The sequence below is a fragment of the Brienomyrus brachyistius genome, chromosome 5, assembly GCF_023856365.1.
Source record: "Brienomyrus brachyistius isolate T26 chromosome 5, BBRACH_0.4, whole genome shotgun sequence".
Taxonomy (NCBI): Eukaryota; Metazoa; Chordata; class Actinopteri; order Osteoglossiformes; family Mormyridae; genus Brienomyrus; species Brienomyrus brachyistius.
In genome coordinates this window covers 32,720,240-32,736,029 of record NC_064537.1, presented here as the reverse complement: position 1 = coordinate 32,736,029, position 15,790 = coordinate 32,720,240, and the positions used below count along the sequence as shown (strand labels likewise).

The 15,790-nt window shown below is 46.0% G+C and overlaps 2 protein-coding genes across 3 annotated transcripts in view; one reads left to right on the top strand and one right to left on the bottom strand.

Moving 5' to 3' along the window:
* The window catches only part of ubald1a (UBA-like domain containing 1a), a 400,799-nt gene that overhangs the window by 136,390 nt on the left and 248,619 nt on the right, over window positions 1-15,790 (bottom strand). The window lies entirely within an intron of this gene.
* LOC125742780 (serine/threonine-protein kinase tousled-like 2) lies at window positions 1,330-14,268 on the top strand. Of its 2 annotated transcripts, XM_049015118.1 has the most exons (21): window positions 1,330-2,165; window positions 3,351-3,444; window positions 4,501-4,572; window positions 4,832-4,901; window positions 5,010-5,053; window positions 5,303-5,401; window positions 5,687-5,788; window positions 6,566-6,658; window positions 6,849-6,959; window positions 7,497-7,633; window positions 8,329-8,481; window positions 8,873-8,939; window positions 9,149-9,246; window positions 9,433-9,514; window positions 9,641-9,732; window positions 9,936-10,025; window positions 10,703-10,872; window positions 11,097-11,235; window positions 11,544-11,655; window positions 11,748-11,855; window positions 13,203-14,268. In XM_049015118.1, the coding sequence occupies exons 2-21, from the start codon at window positions 3,364-3,366 to the stop codon at window positions 13,374-13,376; spliced, it is 2,094 nt and encodes a 697-aa protein (XP_048871075.1). In that variant the 5' UTR covers window positions 1,330-2,165; window positions 3,351-3,363; the 3' UTR covers window positions 13,377-14,268. The 2 variants fall into 2 exon arrangements, with proteins under 2 accessions (XP_048871075.1, XP_048871076.1); XM_049015119.1 differs by lacking the exon at window positions 5,303-5,401 and having other exon boundaries at window positions 1,334-2,165.

Here is a 15,790-nt window from a genome sequence, read left to right as displayed (position 1 = left end):
CGAACCCAAAATGTCACCATAATCTATACATTAAAAGGTCAGATACATACTGTTGTTCTATTTCAGTACCATTCAAAATGAAGTTATATATATTAAAACCACACAAAACGCATTACACACATGGAACCATGGTGGAGACTAGAACCCAGGTCCCAGAGGTGTGATGTGACAGAGCCAACCGCTGCACCATTGCACCTCTCAGTAGAAATAATCTCTTCTAATAAAAAAAGCAAAATCAATAACTGAAAATCAATAAAATTTTGGAAAAAAATGGAGGACATTATGGTAGTGAGTTTCCTTACGCAGTCCAATGACAAGCAGTTTGGCATCTCTAAATTGCCCCTGGCATATGCCCGCGTGTGAGTGTATGCATGTAGGTGCCCCGTATTGGACTGTCCTGCATGGGATAGGCTCCACCCCCTGCCCCCAAGTCTTGGTTCAAAATAAGCAGTTGAAGATGGATGGAAATCATATGCAAGTCAAATCTAAGTAATGTCATGCATTTTGCAGAGTACAATCTGTTTATGTGCACTGGATCAGATAAAAAAATCATGGAGACCCTGGAGCCTATCTGAGTAAGCGGAAGCCAGGTCACCCTGCCCAGAGGGGGGCCCTCACCCACACATCGACACACTACAGGGACTCATGCAAGCTGGGGCCAGGTATTGAACTGTTAATTGTTCAGGAATTATTATTTAAGTAGGGGAGGCACAGTGGCTGAAAGGACAAGTCTGCTACCTCACACCTCCAGTCAGGCATCTGAATCCTATCCCTTTTCTTTGTGTGTGGAGTTTGCATGTTCTCTGCATGACCCACAAGCTTTCATCTCACATGAGTGGTAAATTGCCAGTGTATGTGAGTGTGTGTGTGTGTGTGTGTGCCTTGTGATGTGACTCTCCAGCATGTATCTGTGCCCCGTGTTACTTAGGATAGACACCAGGCTATTATCAACATTGTACTGAATAAACACCTGGAAATTGGTTATAATAAACTCACAAGAACACAATAAAAAAATCACACTGATCTTATTGCATACGAAAAGCAGATGCATGCTTTGGGACCCGAATGAGAGAATTGCCCCTATAAATGTTTGTCTTGTAATAGTTTATCGGAATAGACTGATTTCTGAATGACTTTACCTATTACTAAATTAACTGTGAAAAATAATCCTTCTGAAGATGCTGAACTGCAACTTTTAACGTTAACTTTCCCGTAAGACTTAACGGTACGCTTAACTTTTCTACTGCCTCTCCTGAGATAATCTCTAAATTAGTAAAACATGCACCGAATAGTGAAACGTAAATAATCTGTTTCACATGGGTCACCTGTATACGAACCAAGGCTTCGCCCGTTAATATACATCATCATCATCATCTTGTTCACGCAAGAGAAGCGAGTGGCACAGGGCAGGCAAATGCAGATTGATGGTCAAGTTTCGGAGGACCCGCTTCACAGGTCTCGCTTTCCAGCGAATCGACTTATTCACGTTGGTCGGGGACAAGCTTCAGTGGGGTAGGGAAAAACACACCCGATACCATGATCTCACGAGACATAATGAGATTTACCGATTGTTGTTTACATTGTTAAAAAATACCCAGAACCGAACCGATCCGATCCGACCCAGATTTACACGCCGTGCTTGCTTGCAAAATGAAATTAATGGGAGACGAGATCATTTCCGCGGCAGCCCGCTGACTGCATGAGTCCATTTTTTTGCATATTGGCCGAAGCGGCTCTGCATCCTTTTAATTTAGGTTAGCGGCTTGGTTGTCGTGTCTCATTCCAAGAAAATAGAAGAAAAGGAGGAAGAGGACGAGGAAGAGGAATACGGCCGCGCAGTTTTATTGTGACATGCATCGGATGAACGTCTCGGGGTGATCCCGACTGTTCATCACAGGCAGAGACGGGGCCTGATACGGCAGGAAGGCGGATGAGCCCGTGATACTGGCATAGGGCAGCGGCGGACGGCGCCAGGCGACGCCGAGGATCTGCGGGCCTCCGCGCGGGTGAGCCGGGTGGCTTTCGGAGAAGGTCGGCCGCGGCCTCCGCGCCCCGGAGCCCCCGACACGAAAAGAAGGCGAAACGGCGGTGGACTCGGCGGGTGGGCCCCTCTCGTCGGGGTGGGGGAGAGTGGAGCGCCCTGGGCCTCCGGGGAGGAAACGCAGGTATGTTGGGCAGCCGGGCACCTCCGAGATGGGGACGCCGCGTCCCTCCATTGTGGACACACTGCAGCGGCAGCCGGGGATGAAATGAATTAGTAAAAAAAAAATCAATTTACACAGAGAAGAGGTGTTTCATGGGCGAGCTCATGTGGTTGGTACATTTTGAGCAATTTCTTCGCGAACAGGTATAAAATATTTGGAGTAAAATAACAAGTCCTCCATCTCCCGTGTGTTTACGTATGGTCACCTAACCAGCCGGTAACCCTGCCCGGTAACTCAGGGCAGCCGGACCGGGACTTGGTGGCTCACCTAATAATAAACGTGGACCAGACTACAAGTCTTATAGAAATGTCTGGAAAATCACTGGACAGACTTCTCAGATTTGCCAGTTGATTGCTTTATTATTTCTCATCCACTAAGACTAAAAGAGAAGAGTCATTGTCATTGATAGTTTCATCTCATAACGGACCCGTAGAGAAATATTGCCCATCAGATATGTGTTTTATCTTTGCTTCTTCCACTTACTTTAATGGTGTTAGAAATGTATATGGAGACAGTTCAGTGTTGAGTATCCATTAAATGTCATTCGGATAGTGATGGATCATAAGAAAGGAAGGATGTAGTAAAGCTTTGTTTCTGTACAGTGGTTCATCTCCTGCCCTCTTCTGAACAGCAAGCTTCTGAGTAACACTATATATATATAAAAAAAGTAGGTGGCTGAACTGTCCTGGTCTTGATTTGTCATTGTGGCCAGGGTTTACTAAGAAATCTGAGTCAAATTTGGTTTGTTGATTTTGGCGTGGGCTTTTGGCTTACTATATGTCTAAGTGCCTGTTTCTCTAGCAAGTGGAGTTACTTTGTTTTCCTACCAGATCAAAACTGATGTTGAGTCTGGCCACAGAGATGTGATTTGGTAATGATTGCTTTCTTGTTCGGCGTCAAAGCCTGCATAGCCTGTTTTGGTCTGTAAAACTTTATCAGGGGGATCAAGTCTCCCTTCAAATATGATCACGCAACAGTATAGATGCAACCAGAGTGCCTGAGTTATTGCTGCGTCAGATATTGTGAATTTTTTTTAATGATTAGTGTACTAGACATTGTATCGCATCATTACATTAAACTGTTAATAAAGCAGATTGCATAATTTGTGTCACAAATACTTCCTAATATAGCCCCCCTTCCCACCAGCCTTTCTGCAGATATGATGGAGGAACTGCACAGCCTGGACCCTCGGCGGCAGGAGCTACTAGAGGCCCGTTTCACCGGAGTCGGCGTGGCTAAGGTCTGGGACTGTCTCCATCACAGCTGTCTTATCCTTAGGTCATGTAGTTCCTCTTACCTAATAGAAAAGGGGTTTGGGACCCCTGCATTCGTTTTTTGTGAATCCGAATCGCTGCTTGTGAGGGGGATGGCTGGCAGTAGCGTGGTGGGGGTTGGGGGGGGGGGAGTAATGATGGGTTTGGGCAGAATAAGGAAATTCCGGCACAAAGGTTGCCAGGTTCAGAAAGTCTGCCACCATAATAATGTTGTAGGATGAATTGAGGCTTCGAGTGGTCCCTGTGTCTTCTGCTCTTTGTTGAAAGTGCTGTGAGCAAGTGGCCGTTGATGGGGCGTGAAAGTGAGCACAGTGCCAGAGTCGTGGGCCAGCTGCCAGGCACCAGCGCTGGGCAGCTCGCAGGAAAATGGCGGTTGCGGGATCCCAGCAGGCCGCACGATTCTGACTCGTGTCGCATGAAAACAGGCAGTGGTGGTAAAGCTAGTGCTGGGGTCTGATCCACGCATCTACTGTGGAAGCCTTGAGGACCCTAGTACATCTGGCTTCCATGTTTTTAACTCGTTGATGGCCATGCAGCTAGCAGATTTTTGTCAGGCGAGTTTGTGAAATCTCTCCTTAGTGGAAAAGGTACCTGTGGTGGTTTCGTCAGCCTTCACGGCAGTGTTGCTTCACTTGGCACTTTGTGCTGTACGTGAGATTCGGTTTGCGTCCATTTCAGAAGCCGTGCAGAACTCAGGCCTTAGATTTCTGGCCTGCATCCTCTGACAGACTCTTCCCAAATATGTTGGTTTTTGTTTACCCCTGTTGCCCTGCTTCATGTGGTGCTGCTGACAGCCTGTTGGAACGTCTTCTGTTGGTGGCATTGAGGTGAAAACTAAGAATCTGATCTGTGAAAGCAGAGGCTTTATAAAACATTTGGACAGGGCAGTGATTTTTTCTGACCAGTTGCTCCTTTCAGTAGCTTTTTGAGCAACGCTCCTCAGTTTAGTCATTAAAGTTCTGCAGTTTTGTGTGTAAATGGCAACATACCTGTTCCTTTATGGTTTTCTTTTTATTCTATAGGGTCCAGGAAATAACGAATCATCCAATCACAGTCTGTGCAGCATCGGCTCTCTCAGCGACAAAGAGTTGGAGGTCTGCAAACCTTTTCATGGGGGCTTTCTGGAGCATGTCTGATATTCATGCGATATGCTGTTTCGCTGTAGCTACGCCATGCTAATAATTATGCCCTGGCATCAGAGACACTTTTACCCAACTTAAGCATAGCCTTAAAGCTTTGTTCAAGTTGCGGCATCGTTTTTCTTATACCTGCATGGTTAGTTTGTGTTGTGGATGATTGCAGTGTGTCATCTCGGCCCAGACGATGACATCATTGTGTTTCAAAATTCTTTAGACTCCTGAGAAAAAGCCAAATGACCAGAGAGCAAGGAAGCGGAAAGGAGACTCTTACGAAGGCAGTCAAGGCATGTGTCACTTTTGGCTGTGAATTTTGCATGATGTGCATTAATTGCGTTGGGGGCTGCAGTCACTCTCCTTTCTGTACCTTTACATGTCATCTTTCCCACTTTCAGGAAAAGGTGGAGGGAGGGGACATAAAATCAGCGATTATTTTGAGGTGAATAACCTGAAACAATACCCTGTTGTCATGCTGTGTTTGGGGGGGGAGCTTTGTGGTAATGGGGGGGAGATATCGAAAAATCCTGAAAATGATTCAGTCAGCCTTTGCACATTGTCAGCCTGCTGGCTTGAACTGAACAGGCTTGCCTTACTGAGGTCTATGTTCTTCTTCTCTTCCTCATTTCCATTCTTTTTTTCTTCTCCATTTTCTTCCTCCTCCTGGACCACCCCCCCCCCCCCCCTTTAGTTTGCGGGTGGTAGCGGACCTGGTACCAGTCCCGGTCGCAGTGTCCCACTGGTGGTCCGCTCTTCCCCACAGCACTCCCTCTCTAATCCCCCAGTGTCGGTGAGCTCGGACACCTCTTCTCTGAAACTGCCCTTTTCCTGCCTTGATATGTTCACCCTCACTGTCTCGTTACCCCTGCAAAGCTGCCTTCCTCAGTCCAGCACAAAGGACCTATACAAATACTGTCATGGCATAGCATCAGTTGATCTTTTGTGGGAAAAGGTCTTAATTAAAAGTAATGTCAGGGTGTTATAGTAATTGTATTGTGCTGGATTTAAATCTGGCCCAAGGCAGTGCTGCCAGTGAGCCGATCGTCACTGTCCTTTGGATGTATCTATGCCACAGGTTCAGCAGGGCAGCCCCTCCTCCGTCAGCTCCGCCAATACGGATCACTCCAGCAACTCCCTGAAACCAGCAGCACTCCACGCACTCCACAAAGCCACGCAGGTGAGCGGCTCTGCGCCAGAGTTCCCTCTACTGCCTCCGGCCCCGAGCACACGTACCACCTCCCAGGCAGGGCAGGGCCGGAGAGCAGGGATCCTACACAGTGTGGAAAAGTATGCAATTTGATTTTGAGGGTTTCCATGTCGGGTAAGTATGGAAAAAGGACAGAAAGCTTGGAAATATTTTGGTATTTCGAGACTATTGCAACAGATAGGTCTATATATTCTATATCAAATATTTGAATTTACTTTTTAATGTTTTTGATGAAATCACCAAGTTATGCCGGTTGGCAGTGCCAGATTATGCTTATGGTGCACATTGATGAGTAATGTCCCAAACTCCAGAATGGGGATGTGTCTCTGGGGAGGATGCGCTTGATTAATCTCCAGTAAGAAATATTGATGTGGGCTAGTTTGCAGTTTACTTGCATTAGGGAATTGCATGTGTTTAACTGGTTGCCGTGCCTATGTTAAATGCTAAATGTGTGTGGAATATGTACCCCTGGTTGACAATTTGTACCCAAATTGTACCCAGATTGTCTCCACGCCCCTAAAGTATGGAAAAGTATCACATTTAAAAATAGGAAGTGAGTTGGAATCATGGTAGAGGGAAATCCCAAGGAAACAGCAGGAACCGTGGCAATCATTGCACAGTAATAGTGAATATGTGCAAACCTGTCCATTTAATATTGACCTTAGCAAGGCATGGCAACCTGACTGGCCAGGCTTCACGTCGAGCTCATCCTGCCACTTCACCGCATCCTTTTTACCTTCCCTGTAGTCTGACCTAACAGTAGAGAAGCTAATTGCACTGGAAAACAACAAGAACTCGGACCTGGAGAAGAAAGAGGGGCGAATAGACGACCTCTTGCGGGTGAGACTGAAATCTTGCTCATCTTTGGTTTTGGCTGTTTAGTTTTTATTTATTTATTTATATGAAAAATAAAGGTATAGTAAATATCTGTGATGCCCGGTAACCAGGCTGTAATAGTGGTGCTCGTTTTCATTGCGTTGCTGTGCAACGTGGAGCGGATTCCTGCAGCCGCTGGCGTCTCCTCTGACAGGTAAACTGTGACCTGAGGCGGCAGCTTGACGAGCAGCAGCGCATGCTGGAGAGGTACAAGGAGCGACTGAACAAGTGCGTGACCATGAGCAAGAAGCTTTTGATCGAGAAGGTGAGCCCACCCTGTCACGCATCTGTCTGTCTCTGCTTGAGGAGAGAATGTATCCAAAGTAGCAGAGGTGATATGAAATGACATCACGACAAGATGTCTGCTGCTGTGCCATCTACTGTCCTGGAAAATGTATGGCTAAGTCAGCAGTGCGTGTAGCTGTAATGAGTATGGATTGGCAGAAGTCAGATTAGCTCAAGAATGGACTGTGTCTGCAGTGATGTCATCATGACATTATGATATAATCATTATTAGGTTTCCTGTTTATAAGAGAGGATTGTGATGATCTGTCATTTCCAGTTTTGCATTTTCATTAACTGCTTCCGCAGCTAAAACCACAGTATCCTGGAGCCCATAGAGTGTTCGGCTCGTAAACCTCGAATTGGATGCTAGTCCAGCGCCTATGATGGCGGCAGCAGTGATGTTTGAGTTTAACCCAGCCATTAGGATTGTATATCCAAACCCAAGTTTGAGCATATGTTACAGCACATGATGTGATTAGCCTCAGGACTCATGTGCCTTCTGTCTGTGTGCCCCCAGTCCAAGCAGGAGAAGATGGCCTGCAGGGAGAAGAGCATGCAGGATCGCCTGCGGCTGGGCCACTTCACCACGGTGCGGCACGGCGCCTCCTTCACGGAGCAGTGGACCGACGGCTACGCCTTCCAGAACCTCATCAAGTGAGGCTGCCCCCCAGCTCCACTCCTCTCTTGGATGTGGTCTCATTGTCCTTCCTTCATCCCAGTTTGGAACACAAGTTCCCTTGATGCAGCGGTTCTCAATCCTGCCGCTGGCCACCCCCTGCCAGAATGTTTTCATTCCAATCCACACTGATTTCATTAGTAGCCTATGAAGGATCATATAAGCCTGATTAAGGTCAGCTTGGAATGATGGCGGGTGGGGCGTGCCAAGAACAGGTCTGAGAACTTCTACTTTAATGGCCGTTGGTTGTATTTTGTATGTATTGTCTTCCTTTTTAATTGGTATTCAGAAATTCCGAAACATTACAGTATCCAAAAACCTTTTTTGTTGACAGAACATCCATACATTTAATAGGTGAGCGTGTATGTGCTGGATTAGGTAATAGGGTTTAGTGGATTTGTTTCTTATTTTTTGTTGAGATCTGAGGTGATATATTGTTGCTGCATCCTTCCCGCATTACCACATGTTTTGTGCTTAATCTCACATTAGTCTAAATGTATGTTAATTTGTCCCAGATCTCAGGAAAATTGTAGGATTTCTCTTGGTTTTGTATCCCTCCTCTCCACTTCTGCAAAGCTGTCCTCTGTACCCTGACCTCCAATAACCTCGAAAAACTGTCCGCAAAGAGTTAGACCTTACTGTTCCTCTCTGCCTCCCCTCCCCTCGTCCCCAGACAGCAAGAGAGGATCAACTCCCAGAGGGAGGACATCGAAAGGCAGCGGAAGCTCCTGGCCAAGCGGAAGCCTCCTGCGATGGGGCAGACTCCTCCCCCCAGCCTGGAACAGAACAAGCGCAAGAGCAAAGCCAACGGAGCAGAGAACGAGGCGTAGGGGCCCCTCCCTTTGTCACCTCCTGCTTGCTTTCACAGTCGCCTTTCACGGAATGCATTTCGCTTCTGATGTGTGTCCAAACACACGTTAATCTCTGCCATGTCTGCATCAGCGTTCTTCACTGAAGAAGTGTATAGAAGCTTGCATGCTTTCTGATCTCTTCAGTCAGGAGTTTCTCGCGTCTTTAAAAAAACCTCTTTCCCAATACAAGTATTTTTACGTTAGAGGGAGCCATGAGTAATTTTAGTTCTAATTCCAGATAAATTTTTGCTGAGTTTGCACTTTACGCCTGCTTCAGCATATTCGGAACTGCCGCCATCCAAAATGGCTACTGCATGGAAAAACCTGGTTTTGTCTGTCTGATCCGTGCTCTCCTGGCCCACGCAGGTTGTCGCTTGCGGAGTATCATGAGCAGGAGGAAATCTTCAAGCTGAGGCTGGGTCACCTCAAGAAGGTGTGTCTCCCGTCTGGTCTCCTTTATATGACGCCTTCTTATCAGGGTTCGGTGAAGATTGTATCAGCAGAGCCACGTCTGTGACCTTCTCCGTAGCCTGTAGTCCATCCAGGTGGAAGATCCTCTGACGTTGTGGATTTCTTTACCTTTATCTTTACTCTGCTTTATTCTATCTGCGTATGGTTTTTGATCCGGTCACTTTTCTGCAGGAAGAAGCAGAGATCCAAGCAGAGCTGGAGAGGTTAGAGCGAGTAAGAAACCTTCACATCCGGGAACTGAAGCGGATACACAACGAGGACAACTCTCAGTGGGTCCTGTCGCCTTCTCCACATTCTTACATTATGGGGGTGGGAAGTTTCTAGAATTTACTTTGCCTGACTTTGTTACACAAACATGTACTAATTTCCAGAATCAACGGGTGTATGTTTTCAATTTCAACTTGAACATTCACCCTTCTTGCTAAGGACGAGGATCTTCTGGTATTTTTTTCTAGATTCAAAGACCATCCCACGCTGAATGACCGGTACCTTCTCTTGCATTTGTTAGGCCGAGGGGGCTTTAGCGAAGTCTATAAGGTGAGGAGCTTTCGGGAACGTCTGTAACCGTTGAAATGTATTAACCCACACACAGAATGTGCCAGTGTATTTGAGAAACAGCCGTCGCTCTATATTGTTAATGGAGATCACGGGTCATTCTCGCAGGCTTTCGACTTGACAGAGCAGAGATACGTGGCCGTTAAAATACACCAGCTGAACAAGAACTGGCGAGACGAGAAGAAGGAGAACTACCATAAGTGAGTGAATCGCTGTTGGCGTGGAGGCCTTGACTCAGTCGCTCGTTCTAGAATGACCTTCCGAGTAAGCAGTGGTGGAGACCCTTCCCTATACTGGGATCTGTAGATTTCTGTAGATGTGACATGTCACATTTTAAAGAAGCGATTGTGGGCGGAGACTTTTGGGTGTTGTTTTTGTGAACATGTGTGTTGACGTGTTTCAGGCACGCTTGTAGGGAATATCGTATCCACAAGGAGCTGGACCATCCTAGGATAGTCAAGCTCTACGACTACTTCTCCCTTGACACAGACTCGTAAGTCACGTACAAAGCATGAGCCGCGGGGCGTCAGCTGGCACAGAAATGAATCCCTGTCTGTCCTCTGGAAATGAACTGGCTGTCATTCCTTCAGAAAAGGATGATTTTTAATTTTTTTTTACATTTCTAAATTTCATAATCCTGTTCCCACCATGTAGGCAGAGCTTTACAGCTGAGCTCTAGTCTTGATGAATTCAAATGTCCTGGGGAGAACAGATTCTTTAATTCTATTCTTTCCTTTTTTTTGTATCTCCAGTCATGTAAGAGCTCATTTTTGAGTTCACTTGCACAGGTATTCCTCAACTGTTTTGTTAAAATGTTGCAGGAATATTACATAAAGCAGTTTAAAAGTTAGTTATTAGGAAAGTGCAGAAGTACATTTCTGAGGACAAAACAACTGCAGACTGCATTTACTCGTGGTGTGAAGTTGTACTTCTAAACAGTCCTGAAGGGATGGTGTGATTACCACGTTCTGCTGGATACCACGTTTACCTCTGAACACATGCAATGCACATTTATTATTTTAGTTAACAAATGCTTACTTAACAATTCCCAAAGGTGGAGCAGGTGTTTTTGCTTTGTCCATTCTATAAATAGCTGAGTATTTAACTTTTTGTTAAATACGATATTAAATATTGTCCCGTGACCTGAAATCTTGCGTATTGAATTTGAAGGTTTTGCACGGTGTTGGAGTTCTGCGAGGGGAACGACCTGGACTTCTACCTGAAGCAGCACAAGCTAATGTCTGAGAAGGAGGCCCGCTCCATCATCATGCAAGTCGTCAATGCACTCAAGTACCTCAATGACATCCGGCCACCTATCATTCACTACGACCTCAAGCCCGGTAAGTCGGGCTCTCACTAGCTGCCACCTCCATCCTCTCTGAGTGTTCAATCTGACACATGAACATATTTAACAGTCAAGTATGATTATACCATACAATGTGGTACCAGAAAAGTCATTCAGCTGGTCCTAATGGACGTGGTTCCATCCTTGAATCCAGCCGGGCAGCACTGTGCCTCTGTTGCTGCTCATATGGTTAAATACTGACTTTTTTGATCATGACAGGTAACATCCTTCTAGTGAATGGTACAGCCTGCGGGGAGATCAAGATCACCGACTTTGGCCTCTCTAAGATAATGGACGACGACAGCTACAACTCTGTGGACGGGATGGAGCTGACGTCACAAGGAGCAGGGACCTACTGGTAACCATGGCGCCACCGAACACCCCCCAACAAAACAAACAGGGCCAGTCAAGTCGTCACAAAGGGACTAGTTTGCCGTCAAGTTAGAAAACGGACCCAGGGTTATGGGAGCGATCCTGGTAGCCGTTGTTTTACAATGGGACTGTGATGCTGGACCCAGGGCACACCCACCTCTGCCTATTTGCATCTCTGACGTGTTGCCACTCTGGGCAGCGGAGGTAATCCATGCCTCAAATGTGACATTCCAATCGTGCGCACAATCCTATTGGCCGGCAGTCATGCTGATGTCATCTTTTGGCACCCTGCAGGTACCTGCCCCCGGAGTGCTTTGTGGTTGGGAAGGAGCCACCCAAAATCTCTAACAAGGTGGACGTCTGGTCGGTGGGGGTCATCTTTTACCAGAGCCTGTATGGACGGAAGGTACTGGTGCCCATAATAGGCGTAAAATGGCAGCTCACACTCCCATATAATGGTTTGCCTGGTTTAATTTTGTTTTGCCTTCTGTCTTGTAGCCATTCGGGCACAACCAGTCACAGCAGGACATCTTGCAGGAGAACACCATCCTCAAAGCCACAGAAGTGCAGTTTCCACCCAAACCGGTCGTCTCACCAGAAGCCAAGGTATGCTGAGGGGATTGTACATGCTGTAGCGGACAGGCGTGCTTTCCGTTTCGCACTTAACGGCCATGCGATGTGAGCAAGATCTTCCAGCCCGGGGATGAGGAGCTTGCTCTAAGATTAGCAAGTTAAATGCAAGAAAAAGGAAAAGACACCAGTGCTAATCATCACTATTCCTAAGCCAGTAAAAATATATACGACAGAATTCTAGGCAATTTAATACTTTTAAGCAAGCAGTCAATTTGGATATTTTTTTAATCACTCTAGAAAGATACTTATAAGATTTCATGCTGAATAGCACCTCATTCTATAGAAATGGCCAAGGGTCAAGGTTCTGTTACATACAGTAAGCACTTCCATGGAAAAATAAATGCGACTAACTTATTGCAAATGTAGAAGTTTGTCCAATTGGTTTTATCCCAGTTGTTGGTGATGGGACCAGCTATATTGATGCTTGGTTGTGGCACTTATACTAAAGCCTGGTCCGTACTTTACTTTTATGTGTATACTTTCAGGCTGGGGACGGCCTTCCGCACAGCCGCTTATGTTCATACTACGTTTGGCTGCGGATGCGTATGGTTGCGGTCGGTACATGCATACAGCAATGATATTCCACCAGACCTGGAAAGGACAGATGTATTGCAACAAACACAAATACAAGCAGTGTAGTGAAAGGGGTAAATTTTATGAACAGCTTTAAAGTTATTAGTCAAGACTTGGGCAGTATTACATTAATAAGGCATACCATCGTATTTTGAAATCCTTATGACAGAATTAGCTGGTACCAACCCTTCCACCCATTCGGCGAATATTTTCACCAAAATTTCAAAACGCCAGAATAATGCTGCTTTTTAATATACTGTATGCCTCGGAATAATGTCTGTACGTTATTAAAAAATGTGATATGTAGGTACCTCCAACCATCCTCATGCAACTGCTCATCATAACTACACCAACAACAGCATCTCTTCTTCCTCTACTCCTTCGTCGTTGACTGCTGATCTGTGAAAGTTGCCGGTGCCACCTACTGGAAATTCTCATTCAGTTATCTTATACTCCCACTGTCAGGGACGCACCTGGTTTGCGTTAGACAAAAATCTGCGCGACACGTGCACTGACCGCAGCCGTTCACAGCCAACCCCTAATGACGAAATTCACCTCGCGTCCCCACGTCCGCACGTAGGAACGAACCACAGCAGGCGAAAGTGAAGCATAACCCTCTGAATTTGATACTGTCCCACAACTAGACAAATGAACCAGTGTTTGACATCACTGTGGTCAAAGTGTGTGTGCGTGCGTGTGCCTGTGAACGTATGCAGTCTGACGCTGTTCAACGTCTTTGCGCCCCAGGCCTTTATCCGCCGTTGCCTGGCCTACCGCAAGGAGGACCGCATCGATGTGCACCAGCTATCCTGTGACCCCTTCCTGATGCCTCACATTCGCAAGTCAGTGGGCAGCACTGGGGCGCCGGGGCCTGCCACGCCCTCCACCTCCAGCTCCTTTAACAGCAGCGCTTCAAACTGAGACTCCTGCCCTTCTGCCTGTGCCCCCCTACCCCCCCGCCACTTTGGCTGTTATGCTCGAAGAGGTGGGTGGGCTGCCCAGTGAGGACTCTCCCAGGATACTGATGCCATGATCATAGAATGTGTCCATGCAGAGAAGAGGATGTGCGCCAGGGATGTGAACGGAGCCCTGAGCTCACATCTCTCACCCCCCTCCCCATCTCCACCTCCTCTCGTCATCCCTTCTTCATCCTCGCCCCTGAAATGAGACATTTTAGGGAGGATTTGAGAGCACACTGCTGGTGAATATGAGAAGGGCTTTTACTTTTATGTTAAGCATCCTTCAAGAGATGACGTCAGAACCCAAAGTGGTCAGACAGCATCTGCGTCTAAGATCCCCGCCAGCAGGTTCGTCTTATTGCAAGAGATTCAGTGGATCTTTTTTCCTCTCTGTCCACGATGAGCACAAATTTCTTCATAAGAATTAATGTCATCCTTCATTAAATGGTTCAATACCCAAACACTCAAAGCTTCTGTGTGCCCATGACCTGTTCCAGTTGTCCTCCATTTTGGGCTCATATGGAAGTCTTTCTTTTTGATGACCAAAGTTCAAGACTGCCTGTTGGTGGCACTGTTCTGTTGGTGTTTTGGGTTTATTTTTTTTTTTGTAATAGCGAGAAGTTGGAAACAGAGGTTCCTGTTTCTTAAAGTAACAATTTCAAGTAATTTAGTATTTTAACAGCTAATTGGACTTTTAACTGGTTTTTTCAATCCATCTGTATTCAAAAATCTTCCTCCCCCATTTTATTTTTAAGTCCTTGGGGGATGCAATATCAATGTCTACTGTGAGGTGGCGAGAGGGCCTTAGCAGAGAATTGCATATAAAACCATTAAATACTATTGTTTTGAAAATGGTTGTTTGCAGTTTCCTTTTCATCCCATTGTTCATGTGCAGTTCCAGGGCCTTGTGCTTCCAGCACTTGACACTGTACCAGTTATATCGCTGATAATACAGTATTATTCTGAGCTCTTGTTGGAGTGGTGTTATTCAGATTTGCCCGTTGGCAGATTCATAAGTTCTAACCCTAATTGACATCTCTTGGGTGAAAGGCTGTAGCACTCCGCATTCAATTGCACCAAATTGCAGTTGATACCATATTTTTATGTGTGAGTTTGGAGTTTTATAGTGATCCTCAAGTAACACCCAGTTTCTGAAGTGGTGCTTCATTTGGCTGTAGAAAGCTGTGATCAGACACGCTAGTCTGTCTATGGTGCCTTGTTAGTTTACTGGAAGCAGTTGCAAACGTTACAGTCCATTTTCATGGTAGACCTCATATCAAGTTATCCCACTGGGACATTAATGAATCTAATTTGATTGTACTCGGTTATTCCAAACCACAAACTATTTTACACTTGTGCACCATTTGTCTTTTGTAAAGGGTTTAGTCATAAATTTATAGTGGGGATATTTGACTTGTGGCAGCAGTCGAATAGAAACCGATGCTATAGTTTATACCGCAGGGCTGGAAGTGCTTGTCTAAACTGCATCATCTAATTCCTGAGAGAGACTCTGTAGGTGGTGCAGCGGTTACCAGTGTCGCCTCACACCTCTGGGACCTGGATTCCAGTCTCCGCCAGAGTTACATATGTGTGCAGTTTGCTTGTTCTCCCCGTGTCATCATGGGGTCTCTTCCGGGTGTCTCTGGTTTCCTCCCACAGTCCAAAAACATGCAGAGGCTAAATGGAGTTGCCAAATTGCATATAGGTTATGTCTGTGTGGATGGTGTGTGAGTTTGCCCTGCAATGGGCTGCCCCCCCATCCAGGGCTGTGTCCCGATAGCCTCCAGGATAAGGCTCCAGATCCCCTTGAGTTGGACAAGCGATTTCAGGAAATGGATGGATGGACTCTGTAGACTTATTGAGCTTTTAACTCACAAGATAATTCTGTATTAAGTGAGGCCACAAGGTTTCCCATTAAACTGCCACGTAGCAGAAAGATCCTCTACATGAAATCATAGTGACCACGTCGTAAAAACCCTCCCTAACATCCAGCCCACCAGTCTAATGCACCTACAAGTACTGTGTTTCCGGGGTTTTACAGCCAACCTTTTCCAAAGAAATGCTTGCTACTTTTTTTGTCCAGATGTCAAAAATCAGAGTTTTCCCACCCACACAGGAATTTACTCATTCCAGCTGTTATTTAGGACCAGTGAGCCTAGAAAATAATGTTGCTGGGAAATGATCCCAGGGCTCAATTAAGCATAACTTGTCTCCATATAATATCTTTGACCTTTTTAAAACATTTTCCCACGCTCTGTTTCTTTTTTCACCTTACAGCTCATAGTGTACTTTTAGCACATTGATGGGTTGAAAGTATTCACACTGAAGGCAGGATTATCTTTGTTAGAATAAAGGTCACACATTTGGCAGTTGTGT